The following is a 17,055-nucleotide window of genomic DNA, read 5'->3' as shown; positions in this document are numbered from 1 at the left end:
TGACTGCCTCTCAACCTAGCATCAGTCATAGTCTCAATCTCGTCCTCCAATGGGGCTCCGCTAACCTTGTCTCCTTCAACCAGTCCAACACTCAAACTCTATGTCCAGTAAGATCAACATAACAACCCTTTTTCTTCTCATGTCCAGCTCTCAATTCCAGCAGTCATCTATTAAAATGCTTGGTGTCACCATCTCCAGAAATCTCTCCTGGCAGCCTCACATCCTCAATATCACCAAATCTGCGTCCAAGAAACTTGGCTTTCTCTTTAAAGTTCACAAATACTTCAACTCCATCAGCTTCTCACCCTCTACAAATCCCAAGCAAGTCAGACCGGTGATGGGATACTACTCCCTCGTCTGGGGTGGCACTCCTCCATCAGTCATTGGCATTCTGGATAGCATCCAAGTCAAGGCTCTCCGACTGATTAACAATCCTACTTTGTCGAGCCATCTCCAATCTTTGGCCCACTGGAGGGCAGTCTCTTCCTTGTGCCTCTTATATCGCTACGACCGAGTCAATGATCTGTCAAACTCTCTTCCTGTCCCTCCTCCTCCTCACTCTGTTCATAACACCAGTCTAGGTTCCACTCATCACCCTTTCTGCCTTACCCTTCCTTCCTTCACCCCTCCCCCTGCCTTGGTTTTGGGCTCGACCTATTCCCTGTGGCATCAATTCAAAAATAAGAAAATGAAAAGCTGCATTTGCTTGCTGTTCAATTGTGGATTTTTTTTTTTGCATAAATTCAAGGATGAAAAGTGAAAAATTTAATAGTAAACAGATATAGTTATTGCTATAGCATTCCTCAGTTATTATAATTTGACTTTAGATTTTATCTAATATGTGGCAAAAAACATCTAAGACATCACCACCACAAGCGTAATTAAATCATAATAAATTGTTCTCACTACTTTCAGGGTGATTAAGTGAAACATCTGTACCATGTGCACTGATGTAACCCAGGGAGCTACTGATGTCGTGCATGCGTTGAGGCCGGCGAGGGATAAGACATGCGGGAGAGGAAGGAACGGGGAGGCCCTCGTCGGAGGCCTGGCTACTGCCTTCCTCAGAGTGCTGGCTACGGCCCGACAGCACGGGGCTTCCCGGGGCTTCAGACACAGTGCTACCCGCGTGGCTTCTCACATCACAACTGCCTCTGTTGAAAATGATGACAGGACATGGTAATGTATTACTACATGTACATTCATTTTGTCATATATGAAACAGTATTCAGGCCAACATACAGATCTACACACAAAGGATCTATCCATTGCCAGTTTATAAAAGGCTTTTGCAAGACACGAACAAACAATTGCTTCTCAACTGGAAACAAATAAAAAAGATTCCTGACCAGTTTATAGCAGGAGTAATATGTCACAACTGCTTTCATGGGTGAGAGGTATGATGATGGGCATCGAGTTTGTAAATTAGGGAGGGAACTTGCTTCCATTTAGGATTCTCCAAATTATTTGGACAGACTTTTGGCCTGGCTGGGCTCTTGGGTCTAATTGATTTTGATGGTGCCTGAACAAGGATGAAACCAGTAGAGCAGTTGGCTTTGGATACTTGTTGGATCATTGCACTTGTGCTAAAAGCTATTCGTACTTCGCCGAGCAGTTGAAAGGCTGCTCCTGCGGTCTAAAAGGCAGGCCGAGACATGTTATAGACTGGCAAGGAATCTTTTGAATTATGGTGCCAAACTTGTGGGAGTAATTGGCGAGAGCCCTTTTCCACAGCTGAGGGACGTGATGATATTGAGCATGCACACCACTGCAGTAAAATGAAAGTACAAAGGCATGCAAACTTGCATCCTGTTTAAAAAAAAAAAAAAATTATACACCTCAAGTACACCCTTACAATGCAGTTGTCTTCTACGAAAACATTGCAATCGCCATGTGATGAAACAAAGCAAATGCAACCCCAGTTATAAATGCAAACTGGAGCGGACTACGGCACGCCGTCGGAAATCCTCAATACTCCCACCTAAAGCAAAGTTGAAAGAAGGCAACACGTTCCACCAGAAAAGACTTGATATCAAATGCAGAGGTAAAAAAAAGTTTTTTTTCCCCCGTTTTGACCCCTGCAAACCTTAAGTCACCACCCCCTGGTGCATGAACCAGGGGTCACATCCAGAAAATCGTTACACATTTCAGTATCCCCCAACGTCGATTGTATATACAAAGTGTCATTAAAAATGTGCCCGTAATTGCATTTTTTGGTATTTGACCTTTTGACCTTTGGTCTGGGGGGCAGGGCCAAAAATGATACTGCTCTCACACCACCTTGCCATGTGGTTATCATAACTATCAGGTTTGGTGAATTTATGCCCAACTGTTTTGGAGAGATAGTGTGACGGATGGACAGACAGATACAGGATTACAATATCCTTTAAAAAAAAAAAAATGGGGATAATGGTGAAATTTGTGCAAGCATTACATGCGTTCACCCTTTTTGAAATGAAGTGCACCCTTGCAAAGAACAGAATCAATCTTTATGGAGAGACAGCAACAACAGAGCTTGTAACTTTTCTGAATTGAAAGGCAGGTTTCAAGTAGCTTGTACTAATTACATTCCTTTTGTCCAGATCAGCAGAAGCGATGCTGCCACAACCTGCTTATTACCTCCCCTACCGAAGGTGGATGGAGGTTGTATTTTCAACCCTGTTTGTCTGTGAGCGGGATATCTCAAAGTTATGGACAGATTCGGACAAAACATGGACAGGTTGGGTGTGCGACAAGGATGAATCCATTCTCTTTTGGTGAATATCTGGATCCGAGAATTTTTAAAGTGATTCTTCATCATTGAGAGAGAGGGCCAAAAATGATATATGGCACGATATCTCAAAAAGTTATGGACGGATGACGACAAAACTCGGTGGACGTGTTGGTTAGGTGACAAAAAGAAGCCAATAAGATTTTGGTTCAGATCCAGCCCATCAGTGGGACACAAAACGTAAACTGTTCAGCCTGGCGGAGGTATGTGCTCTACCGAGTACTGTTCTAGCGTTCCTTTTGAATTTATGATGTTCAAATTACATTGAAACCCAAATGTGTACCAAAAATGTATTTGAACAGGAATGAAATCTAGGCCTATTCACTTTATCCTCATCGACTCAGAAATCATACGGCACAAATATGGATAAAGATAAAACAACAGTTATTTGCATAATCGATGAGTTTAAAAAACAAAAACAAAAAAAAATCACAGAAGAGATTCAAAACTTGGTGTTTTCAAAATGTTACACTATTTTACAAAAACTGAGCTGGGTCGACAAAGTTTAATCAACAATTCGAAAGCCATGCTATCTGGGCTTATACAAATTATATGGGTGCCTCAACCTGAGATATACTCCTCTTTTGTTCCCAAAAACTATTTGACGTGTTAATTTGTTATTCTTTTCAAGGAAAGTCTCTCAATCATTGCATTACTTGCAGACTTTGATTTACCACCACCAACCTTTGCACACCTTCATAACCTACCTCTTTACCCACCCCACCTATCTTATACCCCCATCCTCCCTCTTCTTAACTTCAATATCCTCAAATTTCCTTCATTTGTAATTCACACCACCCTCGAACTAAAAATCTCAACATTGTGACCCGCACCTGGAGGGAAACTTGTGCATGTGCGTGGGTGTGCGCAGTTTAAACACCTGCACGTCATACGCATCATAATCGACCTGGATAGGGATGGAGGTCTCGGCTTCTCGACCAGGGGAGCAACCTGGAAAGAATGTACAAACAAGAACAGGGAGGAAAATCAAAAGAAAAAAAAAATACAAGGTAGCGAATACTAATCAAAATAATTAAAATTATATATGAAAGTTTCAACTGCAGTGTAATTCATGAGAGTAAACTGTCACCCTCGTTTCCAGTAAATACAGGTGTGAAGCAAGGATGCATGCTCTGGCCAATTCATTTTATAATACCGTACATGGTAATAGACCAGCATCTGTTAAAGATAAACGAAGGAAAGGCAACAGGTACCGAGTGGATGTCCAATAAAGTTGTGGAGGATTTGGACGATGCTGACGATTTAGCGTTTATCTCAAATACATTTGTAGAGATCCAAGAAAAGAAAGAAAGAAAGAAAAAAAAGGTTAGGAAAAAGCTTGAAGGTGTAGAAACATTCATGTATTGAGGGAAAACATTGGATTAAAGTGGAGGAACCGAGAAAGACATTCCGTGGCCAGGATCAATAAAGCAAAAGAAGCATTAAGTGTTCTCAACAAAGTATGGTCGTGTTATAATCATCAGCAACTGAAATTAAAACATTCAATTTGAATGGAAAGTCAGTTCTTTTATATAGTGCAGAGCTGGAAGGCAACCAAAAAAGGTTAGACCGAACCGGACTCGGCGGCGTTAACGGTTAGACCAGGGGTTCCAAACCTGTGGTACGCATAACACAGGTGGTACATTTGGACTTTCTCGGTGGTACGCGGCGTGGTATGCGCAGCGTGTTTTTTTATTTTTTAATTAAACGCAGTTTTTATTTTACTTCTCTCTCATGCAGCTTGTGCACAGTAATTAAATTTATATCGAAAGCGGCTGTACACTGACAGCTGTTTGTTATCGGCCACTGTGCACAAGTCTTATTATTCGTTTTGTCTCTACACGCCACACTGTCATCATTGCTTATTTCCCGGCTTATTGTTACCGTTATCGTTCACCAGCATCATTTCAATGCGAAAATATTCGGAGAGTTTTCTCAAGTTGGGCTTCACTTCCATCCAAAAAGGTGAATTAGAAGCTCCACAGTGTGCGATTCGTGGAAAAGTTCTCGGCAATCAATCTATGAAGCCAAGTCTATTGAAGCGCCATTTTGATTCTGTTCATCCTGAACACAGCCACAAGGACCATGATTTTTTTTCGTCGAAAGGAAAATGCCATGAAAAGAGCATGCTTCGACGGCAGCGGCAGTTTTCAACAGCAGTCCACGGCAGCCGTAAAGGCATCCTACTTAGTTGCACTGCTAATTGCAGAACAGAAAAAAACCTCACACCGTCGGTGAAAGCCTCATCCTTCTCGACACAAAGGATATCGTACGTCTCATGCTGGGAGAACAAAGCACCAAGAAGCTCAATTCTCTTTTGTTGTCAAACAACACAGTTCAGAGGCGCATTGAAGAAATGTCAACCAATATTCGTGACCAGGTGGTGGCAGAAATCAAGGCATCCATGCGGATTTTCTATGCAATTGGATGAGTCAACTGACGTGGCAAATTGTGCCCAACTGTTAGCGTTCGTTCGGTACGCGCATAAAGCCACAACCAAAGCAAAGGACATTTTCGAAGAGGTGTCTTCTGTCTTTGATTAAGTTGGGCTGTCATGGGTTGATCTGAAAGGCTGGACTGCAGATGGTGTTCCAGCTATGTTGGGGTGCAGATCAGGTTTCCAAACGCTTGTGAAGGCAGTTGCTCCTGAAGTGCGCGGCCTACACTGTACGATCCACCGCCACGCACTCGCGGCCAAGGCGCTCCCCAAGCCATTGACTGACGTTCTCTCAACCATGATCAAAATTGTGAACCACGTGAAATCCCAGGCTCTCAATTCGCGACTTTTCAAGAAACTTTGCGAGGATTTTCGACTCCGACCATAAAGTTCTCTTATTCCACACTGAGGTGAGATGGTTATCCCGTGGAAATATGGCGGAGCGCGTGTTTGAACTGCGAGCTGAGCTTCATGAATTCTTCAAAAACGATGGAAAACTAAAGACTGTCGATTTCGTCGCTGCTTTGAACGACCCCGACTGGGCATTGCACCTGGCTTATTTGGTCGACATTTTATCTCAGTTAAACGCCCTGAACAAGTCTCTTCAGGGGACTGGCGCGACCATCATTGACTTCATAGACAAGGTCAAGGGATTTCAGGAAAAACTCCGTCTGTGGAAGACGAATGTCGAAGCGGGAGTGGTGGTCATGTTTTCTTGCACTGCCGATATTCTTCAGAAGCGTGAAAAGAATCCCCCAAGGGAGTTCATACAACTGGTAAAAGATCACCTCGCTTATTTGGATGAGGAATTAAATTCCTATTTTCCGGATCTCAAGGAACTGGATCTGAAAATGATTCGCAACCCATTTCGCATGAATGCATTGGATTTGCCACCTGGAACAGGACTGCAGGAAAGCTTGATTGATCTCCAGAACGACTCCACAGCCCGAGATCAGTTTGACGAGATGAATCTTGCGGACTTCTGGTGTGGAATGTTGGGGTTTTACCCTAAGCTAGCTGCCCTGGCTGTTCATTCGCTCATAGTATTCCCATCTACATGGCTGTGTGAAGCTGGGTTCTCGTCAGTCGTTATTCTAAAAACAAAACGAAGATCCCTACTGGATGTTGAACATGATATTCGGTGCGCTTTATCCAAAACAAAGCCTGACATCTACCTGCTTGTGAGCAAGAAGCAGGCTCAACCATCCCATTGACTGGACATTTTACACAATCAAATAGGTACTTACTGTATCATTCTTTTGTTCAGATCAGATTGCTCAATGTCATAGTGGTGAATTGTTAGTATTGTTTAACTCCCCATTGTCGTATCTGTATCGCAAATAAGCACTATTTTAGGTGAATTTTGGTACAGTGGTACTTGGTGGGACCAGGAACATGTGAAATGGTACCCCAGTGAAAAAAGGTTGGGAACCCCTGGGTTAGACCGTCCAATCTGAGTTTGGTAGGTCAGTGGTCATACCAATCCCTGCCTGAGTCATACCAAAGAATAATTAAGAAATGGTCCATGCTGCTTCCTTGCTTGACTCTTGACATTTAAAAGGATAGAGCATGGACAAGCCACCATATGTTGGTAATAAGAGCACAGGCTTTGATGGGCCTGATGGCCCCCTCCTGCGTCAAAAGTTCCATGTAAGGGAACTCGTATTATTATTAACTCTGAGAATTTCAAAGATGTTTTAGAAGAATATTAAAGGATTCCTGGCCAGAAAGGAAATCTCAAATTTAGCATCAAGGAGGAAAAGACAAAACATAACAGAGAAGATGGAAGTAGCTCAGACATGTAACAAGGAAAGATGAAGACAATTTGATAAAGAAGCGACATTCTGGAAACCAAGAGGGAAATGAAAGAGTAAAACCAAGAGAAAAAGAGGAAGACCAACATCAATTTAACTAAGAATTTTAAAAAAGTTTTTATTTTGACATTGGCATTCACAGTTTGAAAAGAATGTGGTACAGTACTGTACATCAAATTACAGGGAAATTTGGACAGGGGTTTAGAGACATAAGGCAACACACACACACACACACACACACACACACACACACACACACACACACACACACACACACACACACACACACACACACACACACACACACACACAGACACAAACACACACACACACACACACACACACACACACACACACACACACACACACACACAACCCACCAGTTGCTTTGCTTGGCTTTAGTTTGGAAGTCACTGCCTTTGGGGGTAAGGGGCAGAGGGGAGGAGCATCATATGATTGCCAGGCAAAACCAGATATTAACAGCACTTGTTTCAAAATATTCACTAATGGTTGGTGAGATCAGAGATCCTCAGGTTATTTCCATTGTTATAATCAAGAAAATTTACAACACCATCCTTTAACTGTTAAATACACAAAAATTGAAACAAACAAGGAGCTGAACTTCTAGGTCCCCCGACTTTTATATGTTACGAGACGACAGGTGAACCCGTTGGGTTCCCGTTGTGATGGCGATTGATGAAAAAATCATTTCAAGAAAAAAAGGAAGATAACTCCAGCAAACTATACCGCTGAGGTTGTTGATCAAATTCTCCCGAAGAGTACTCGACTGAATCGGGAATTGATTTTTTAATAATTTTTCGTTGCCTGATTTGAACGAAACTTGATACTGCACACCGCAGGAGAATGGTGTGTAAGGTGGCACTAAAAATTTTCCGCTATCCTGTCCCGTTTTGGCTGTATTTCGGGAACATACATACATCTGTATATATTACACAAGATGAGAGTTTTATTAATATATAGATGAGGAATAGATCTGTGTAATATGAGAGCTAAATCCTGAACGTTTTTGAAATATCATGAACACAAGCCAAGTTACCGAGATTGTTGCCATGGCAACCTAATTCAGCCAATCACAACTGCGATCTAATCAGGTTGAGATAATGTCATGAGGAATAGATATCTGCAATATGAAAGCAAAATGTTCAGGCGGTTTTGAAATATCGTGTACACAAAAGTAAATGGACCGATGATCGTCCAGTCGATCGGTCGGAAGGAGTTCATTTTAATGTCCCTGTCTCTGACCTTGTCCGTGGAGCGGGTAACAAAAAGACCCGATTATAAAGACAAAATATTTTTTCCATACCCGAGTCCACAGGGACAGACGTTGCGTTAAGGAAATTATGAACACCATCAAGACAAAGTAATTAGCTTATCTGGAATTTAAATTCCAGACAAGGTATTGTCATTGTGCACAGTCTGTCTGTCCGTCTCCTCTTTCGACTTCTCCGGCCAAACCGCTGGACCGATCCGACTGAAATTTGGCAGCAACATTCCTCTCCTGACAGGGATTGCAAAGCTTGTTCCAGTCACATGGCTTTAAGTAGGTCAAAATGGCCAACAGTAAATTTCTTCAAAAAAAATCTTCTCCAGACCCACCAGTCAGAATGGGACCAAATTTGGGTTACAACATTAGGACAGTGTCGTGATGTTAAATTGCGGAGGTCATGTCGATTACGTGACCGGAAGTGTGTTAAAATGGCCGACTTAGTAAATGTTTTGGAAAATCGTGTAAATTCCTTCAAAAATCTTCCTCTCCAGACCCAATCAGAATGCTACCAAATTTGGGTAACAACATTAGGCCAGGGCCCAAATAAGCTACAGGTCCAGTGCTCCTTTTTTTTCCTTCACTTCTGGAGAATATATTTCCAAAAAAAACAAAAACAAAAGCATTTTACTTCACATTGTCAAGGTAAAAACTAAAATAAGTCAGCTCCTTGATGAGATCATTTGACTCCTGTGTGGGCCCAATGACTGTCCTACTTCGTGCTTCGGTGGAGGAAACAAGATATACAAACGGGGATATGCGCAAGCACTGAAGTAGCACATGGCACCTCTCTCGAAGTCGAGCGTTCAAAAATAAAAATCAAGGAGACCGATATAATTCGAAACCACAATTACCAATTACAAATTATCACCAAAAAACATGTCAGGAGCAATCTTAAGTTGTCTTGTCTTGTCCAAGCAGTTACAGTGGTGATTGAGATGTACCAAAACCCACAATACAACATTCGAAAATAAATAATAATAATAATAATAATAATAATAATAATAATAATAACACCCCCATTCCCCACACCCACCCCAACCTCAACCGCAACACGTACCCCCTTTAACAACAGAGACAACTATTGTCCAACTTTCCTAATCCCTGTGAAGCCACTTATTTTTAATCTTTACAATTTTAAATTCACCTTTCTTGGAGCCAGTGGAGCAAGTTTAACCCGAGGGACAAACGATGAGCAGTAAATATTCTTTGATGTGTAAAAGCTGGAAAAGAAAAGTTGTAGTTAAAAAAAAAAAAAAAGTCCACATGCATGTGCATTCAACCCCATTCATATCTCATGATCGGCAGTTGGACAATTTAACTCCAACCAATCAACACTGAAACAAAGACAATCCAATAATCACCAAAAACCACATGATTTATGTTTACAACAAGTCATAAAAACAATTTATAAATGTAAAAGGATGTAGGGATGGTCACAAGAAATGATTGTGTGAAACCATCCCTACATCTTCCTTTGAATAATGATCGTCCCTGCACAAGACACTAACTGTGTGTGTGTGTGCATATGCATGTAATGTTGAGTGCATGGAAGTGTGTGCGGGCACGCAAGGTTGATTGCATGAATGAGTGTGCGTGTTCGATACAACCTTGCACGCACACACAGTCTTGTGTTGGGACAACCATTGTAAAAGTTGCTTCGACCGACTTCTTGATGCCGAATATTTTATTTTACAAATATCTACATTGCAAAGGAGCTCCACATTCGTTTCCCGAAAAAAGCAAAATCGACATGTATATAACGTGGAGCAAGTTTATGTATGTATTTGGCTTGGGCGATCCTTAAAATGCGAGAATCTATTCCGATTCTTCACTAAGATAAAACCAATTGGTCCTCATTACACGCCCAACCTGCTCAAGTAGTTTTGTCAGAATCCATCTATAACTTTTTCAGATATCCTGCACCCAGCAAAACAGGGGTGAAAGCATAACCTTCATCCATCTTCGGTGGTAGAGGGAATAAAGAAAAATAACTTGAGCGCAAAATTTATGTTCAGGAGTACATAAAATCAGTGGCATGATTTGCACGATATAAATCACGCCAAAGAAGTGAAAGATGATTCAAATTAATCCAAACCTCCCGGGAAAATTGTAAATTTTTTCAAAAAGATTTAAAAAAAACTCATAACCCGGTTTAACCGAGCGGGCAACAGACAAGACAACAGATCGCTCCTCAATCACTCTTATGCCTGGTGTTGGCTTAATGGTAAGGGTGGTGGGCTTGGGATCTGAGGATCCTGAGTTCAAATCGCATTGGCTGTTGAATTAATACCAGGTGGGGTTGACTCTGCCTGTCATTCTTTCGAGGTCGGCAACATGAGTGCTATCTTGCTGGTATCCTGTGTCGGAGTGGCGACCCGTCCAGGATTGTGCCCAATAGCCAAGGAGACTGCTTAGGCAGCACCAACGCTCTGCACAGAGTATGGTCCCGATCGATGGATGGATCACTCTTGACTTTTTTTATTGGTTGTTAATAAATATGCTTCAGGCCTCTGGTGTCAGCCTATGGGCCAGTACAATTAGAATTATCCTCGCAAGATAATGACAATGGTATGTAAATATATATATATATATATATATATATATATATATATATATATATATATATATATATATATATATATATATATATATATATATTATATACATATATGCAACTAAGCCGTATGCATGTTTTTGCTCCGTGTACGTAACTTGGTTTTCTTTTTATTTTTTCAGGAGCGAGCGAGGAAACGGTCTGTTGCCTATACACCACCCAAATAAAGGGACGTGTCAGAAGAATGTGTTACAGGCATGGAACAAGATTACCCAGAGGGTGGGTACTCTGCTCGTGTAACTAATAACCTCAGCAGCACGTCAAAGGTTCACGGCGAGTAAGTACATTTAACGGTGCGCGCACTTGCATTTCCACTTTACCTGTGATTGATCCAATGTGGGATGTTATAATCATCACCCAACATGCTGTCTTGTGTGGCACATCGGTTGTGCAACTGCGATTATCATCATCAATTGGAAGAAAATGAAAAAAACAAAACACAAACACATCGAGCAAGTGAGTTTAACGGTTGATCACAAACTCACAAAGATAAGACACAGCAGCTTGCACACAAAAAAATAACTTGCTGGGAAATTCACCGAAGTTGCATTGACTGCATCCTGGTGCATAAACGCTCAAAATGACAAAAATGTCAAATAATCAGATCTTATAGTAATCCTCAGTTTTGAAATATAGGTAAAGCTTCACCTAGAGCAATTTGAAATTAACAATTCACAATGGGGTTAGCCTGAACATGACATCTTACAATGGCCGAGGTGTTTTTGTCATACTCACCTGTTTGTCTGTTTTATTTTTTTTGTTTTTTTTTTTCCACCGAAAACGTTTCGTTACAGATATCGTTACTGTCGGGATGACAAGGTTTCATCCCCATAAAACAATTTTATTCTAATTCTTATGTAAATGAGCTGGGTAAACTGTTAGTAAATCATAAAAGTGGGGGAATTAACGGACGGCTATTTTGCTAATTATATACAGGATGCAAATGTCATTCTTTAGGATTCATGCAAAACAATGTGAACAAACCTTGAAAAGGGGAACGGCATGAAGTGGTTGTTCTCCCATGCACACCAGGTCAACACCAATTCCTGTCACAGACATTTACATGAACTTACAAGGTCACCTAATCTTTGGCTACGAGGGTTAATTTAGCCATTTTCAGTGTGGTATAAAATGTGTCCACCCATTTTGCCAAGTTTACAGTGCCTTACGAAGCAGTTTGGAACAACCCATCATGCAGACACGGTTCAGGTTTCACTGGAACAGTGAATGTGGCTGCCAACAAGAACGTCCCAACATCTCTCCAATGATCTCACACACCATGTCCAAATCATCTTCCCAAACGGTGAAGGGATGGGTCTCCAAAATTTGGCAAATCATTATTGGTTTTGCCAGGTAATGATGCAGACAAAAGAGTTCGAGTTATGTACTTTCATTCTACTGATTTGCATATAGCTGCCGAAGTTGCAACTTTGCCGGATGCCATTGAGGAACAGGTTCTGGGTACAGATATGATGAGGCCAGTAATGCATCAGGTCAGTGGAACAGTGGTGTTCAATGAACTCTCTAGTTTGTAAAACTAGTTTTACTTTTGGTAAAGTTGACTCTTTCCCAACAGCTTTCATTTTAGTTGATGCGATTCAAATCAAGTTAAAATCTCACTTGCCTAATTTGTCACTCAAAGTTATAAGATTCATGACCGCTCAGCCATTCTTGAGATTGGATCGCAGCAAACTCAACGTCCATTGGACCATCGTGGCAACATAATGCAGAAGTGGTTGTTTTTCTTTGACAGGTCAAAGGTGACTGATTGATCAATTACTCCCTGCTCTGTCGTCGGGGGTGGTCAGTTATTCTCAATACGGTAAGCCACGATTAATATAGTTTTACCCTTTGGCATGTTATGTGGTCCATTTGATTGGTCTGAAATTTGTCGTCGACCCTTCAGTGACATGACAACAAAGTCTTAACAGCTTTTCACCATCAAACATCAAGCAAATTTTGCAGCCTACCTCAACATTACCATATAATCAATGTCTCATCGTTTTATCATCTGTATTTGATGTCACTTGGTGAAAGAAAATCTGTCCTTTGATCGAATTCAAATCAACATCTTGCTGAGAGCATAGTAGTACACCATATTGTAGACATCATCTTGTAGTACCCACATTCAAATGTGTTGAAACACCTCAGGCATTTCTTTTTATGACCACCTCATCTGGAATGTGCGATAAGACTGGAATCAGTTATGACACTGCATTGTAGGTCCACCTCCCCCCAAAAACAGCCAATTTTGGTGATTATTCAAATGGCTGAATTCCTACCTTCCCAATTAAACAAGTCACCCCACGTTGCTCGTCCTTCAACGTTTTTTTACTGGTCATAATTCCGGCTCATGAAAACATTTTCACTGCGATTTGCTCCATGCATGTTCTTGTCTTTCCAGCGACTTTACCAGAATGGATCTGGCTTGTCTAACTGTTGTCATTTGCTCCCTGTACTGTTAATTGTCTTGAAAATATTTTCTCGTCTTCTTGTCCATTCTTACTTGGCCCTGCTGTATCGATTTCAAGTTCTAATGACCTCTGCCACCGAAGATGGATGGAAGTTATGTTTTCACCCGTTTTGTCTGTCTGTCTGAGCAGGAAATCTCCAAAAGTTATGGACAGATTCAGACAGACGAAATTTTGTGGACAGGTTACGTGTGTGACAAGGACGAATTGATTTGATTTTGGTGAAGATCCGGATCCGGTCAATCAGTGGGATATAAAACGTAGAGTGTTCAGCCTGGCTGAGGCATGCGCTCTACTGAGTGCCGTTCTCGTTTTTACATTAATTGCCATTTTTAATACCCCTCGTCTCAAACAGTAGTCATTCTAACAAGGCGATAGTAAAATATAATTGTATTAATTTGTTTATATTGTCACACTTGCAATTTCAAAGTAAATTCTCAATAAAAAGAACAAAAACTCCTAAATAAGCTCATAAAATATCTCATCATAGTGAATCGTTTATGATCAAAAATAGTTTTGATCCAACACTTGAGGAAACGCACAACGGCTGCAGATGTTGCCCTGATTAAACCACTTACCATTATCAATCATGCGCTGCTTTGTGAGGGTCATCAGCTGACGATCTACCTCGAATACACCCACACCCGGGGTGATCACTACCGTCATCTGTCCCGTCCGCTCGAAGTTGCGATTTATATAGTGCTTGTCAAACACTACAGCATTCACACGATACACCATCAGAAAGCAAAATTTAAACGATCATTTTACACTGTAGCAGCTTTTTTATTGAAAGCAAATCAAGGTTGATATAACAGCTCGAAAACAGATTAGAGCATGAATAAAATGCCGTGACCATGCATACTACCTATATGTAGTCTGCATGGTAACATAGGCAGGAGCAGAAAAATCTGAGAAAGAAAGGACCATCAATTGGTCATTTGACACAGCTGTAAACAAGATATTATAAAATGCACGCTACTCAGGTCAGGTATGGGAGCATGCACCAGAGCGGTGTGTCGCTGCGTGAAATGCATGCTAATCCGATTATGTAATCCTATGATTTTCAAGCGAACATGCACGTCACAGTGGTGTGAGTGCGTGTTTGTGTATGTGTGTTTGCACACGAACATTTTATGAACGAATAGAAAGCATCTGAAAATGCAAACCCCGTCCGCATTGTATTTTGGCATTTCTAAGAAAATTTGATTACAAAAGTGCAAATGGTAAAAAAATAAAAAATAAAAACCTTACGGTCTGGAAAGAGAGACAGAGACATACAGAGACAGCAATTGTAAAACCCTGTCTTTTGTTGCGCGGGGGACTGGCTAGCAATTGACTTAACCAAATATTTGTTGAAGTTCAAGGTTCCATGTGATGTCACTATTTTGTCCAATAATTCCTTCCTGCAAGCTTCCTTCTGTTTGAAGCTCACATTTGACTGAATCCCCAATTAAGACACCAAGACAAGAAATGTTCTACATTGACGATTAAAAATTTTCTTCATGGAAAAGTATATAAATGCTCCTCTATTTAACTCGTCATTGGCAGCAGCAGCAGTAGCAGCAGCAGCAGCAGCAGCAGCAAACAAAATGAACTGATAGTGCAGGGTGATTTTTTTTTTTTATTCGAAAACCCTAAATAATTTCCATACACAAAAAAACTATATCTGTTCATCTGATCGAGCATACTCGGGCATTTTGCCTCTCGATGGCAGAAATAATCTACAGTGGTTGCCAGTCCTATTGTAGATTGCGGTGTTCACTTGAACCGGTCTCCCCCCAAAGGCGGAGTGCACTTCATACCGTTCTGCAAGTATATTAGCAGTCGCTAATTCGTGCCTCATCTACCCGCTGCCAGAGATGATTTTCTGACCTCGAATGGCTCAAATATCCCAGCAAGCTGGTACTCATATTGCCGACCTCAGAAGGATGACAGGCTGAGTCAACCCCCTGGTGTGTATTAATTCAGTGGCCAACGGGGCTTGAACTCAGGACCCTTGGATCCCAAGCCGCTACCCTAACCACTGAGCGAACACCAAGTTTTTATTTTTATTTTTATTTTTAAAAATATTTTTGCCTATTATTATTTTGTAGGAACCTATTATATAGGAACCTATTATTTTGCGTAAATGTAGCCTCATGTTACCTAATCTTACTGGAGATGTAAATTCACAAAATACTCGTTTATGGTCAAGTGAACGACCTTATACAATGCATGAAAGGCCATTGCATTCTGCGAAAATTGATGTTTGCTGTGCTGCAAGTCGGCAAAGAATTATTGGCCCAATTTTCTTCTCAGAAACAGTAAACTCAGAATGTCACATCAACATAATCCAGGAGTTTCTTGGGCACCATACAGAAGAAAAAAATCAACCAAGGATGGCTTCAACAAGATGGCGCCACAGTCACACTTCGCGACATACAGTATGAACGAACTTGGGCTACTCTTTGGTGACCGTGTAGTGTCCAAGTCATTACGGCCGCCTCCATCAATCCATCCATCCATCCACCAGGACCATACTCTACAGTGCAGAGCGTTGGTGCTGCTTAAGCAGTGTCCTTGGCTAATGGACATAATTCTGGACGGCTCGCCACTCCGACACAGTATACCGGCATGCTGGCACTTATTTTGCCGACCTCGGAAGGATGACAGGTCGAGTTAACCCCACCTGGTATTAATTCAACAGCTGAGCGGGATTTGAACTCAGGACCCTAGGATCCGAAGCCCACCACCCGAACCATTAAGCCAACACCAGGGACCTCGATACCTCGATCTTATGTCGTCAGATTTCTTTTGTGGGGATATTGGAAGGATATAATGTACGCTACAAATCCATGCACTCTTGGTGAATTAAAAGCAATAATAATCGGTAACACAATCAGCAACATTCCCCAAGAAATGCTACACTCTGTGAAGTATGAATTTGTGCCCGCAACATGGTGGTGGACACTTTCAGCACCTCATTTAAGATAATTAATCAATTGTGTGGATCATTTCATGTCTTTCTGTAACATTAGGCTACACTGATGCAAAATATAAGGTTCCAAGCCAACTGATATAGTTTTTAGTGCAAAGGAATTACTTAGGGTTCTCGAATAAAAATAATTACCCTGTATAACAAGCAGTAAAGTCCTGAACTGCAATCCACATATTTGACGAATTCAATAAGCTGCCAAACTGAGCTACGGAGATATGTAAGAACACAGTTTTCAATGCACTTACCATTGAAGGACAGGTTAATCGACTCGAGGTAATTCCCTTGAGCCGCTGTGGAATTGCATGCCCTGGGAAAGCCATCTACAAGCAAAAGAGAGGCTCAAAGGCAAATTCAGATATGAACTGTAATTAAAACAATTCATTGTTTTATTAAACACACTGTGCCAGAAAATCCAACCATCGATTGACCTTTATTCCACAGAACATTATGGACATGTTGCAAAACTAAGCCTTGATGCAGAACAACACAATTATATGAGGAGAGGCCTCAGGCCTAACATTTCATTCAAGGTTAAAAAAAAACCCCTATCTTCCTTTTTGCAGACGACTCCACACTGTGTCATACACTATGCATTCCACTGCTAAGTAGCTGCATCTCTCTCTCTCTGGTGATCTGGAAATTATTACGCACTCGTTGGGTAAATGGATCATGTCCTTCAATCTG

General features: G+C 41.2%; 1 protein-coding gene across 8 annotated transcripts in view; it reads right to left on the bottom strand.

Annotated features, from left to right (window-relative positions):
* The window catches only part of DEPDC5 (DEP domain containing 5, GATOR1 subcomplex subunit), a 150,067-nt gene that overhangs the window by 98,166 nt on the left and 34,846 nt on the right, over positions 1-17,055 (bottom strand). For 7 of the 8 annotated variants that reach the window (XM_085858670.1, XM_085858675.1, XM_085858671.1 and 4 more), the window contains 8 exons: positions 16,617-16,691; positions 13,973-14,107; positions 11,908-11,969; positions 11,244-11,317; positions 9,454-9,529; positions 7,402-7,438; positions 3,604-3,721; positions 940-1,154 (listed from right to left, as the gene is read on the bottom strand). In XM_085858670.1, the coding sequence (XP_085714796.1) occupies positions 940-1,154; positions 3,604-3,721; positions 7,402-7,438; positions 9,454-9,529; positions 11,244-11,317; positions 11,908-11,969; positions 13,973-14,107; positions 16,617-16,691 (792 nt within the window). The remainder of the gene's footprint in view (positions 1-939; positions 1,155-3,603; positions 3,722-7,401; positions 7,439-9,453; positions 9,530-11,243; positions 11,318-11,907; positions 11,970-13,972; positions 14,108-16,616; positions 16,692-17,055) is intronic. The other variant, XM_085858673.1, reaches the window with a different exon arrangement.

Source organism: Eptatretus burgeri, chromosome 16, assembly GCF_056783735.1.
Source record: "Eptatretus burgeri isolate ZD-2024b chromosome 16, Ebu_testis_v1, whole genome shotgun sequence".
Classification (NCBI taxonomy): domain Eukaryota; kingdom Metazoa; phylum Chordata; class Myxini; order Myxiniformes; family Myxinidae; genus Eptatretus; species Eptatretus burgeri.
Note: the sequence above shows the minus strand (reverse complement) of the source record. Positions and strands in the feature narration are given on the sequence as shown.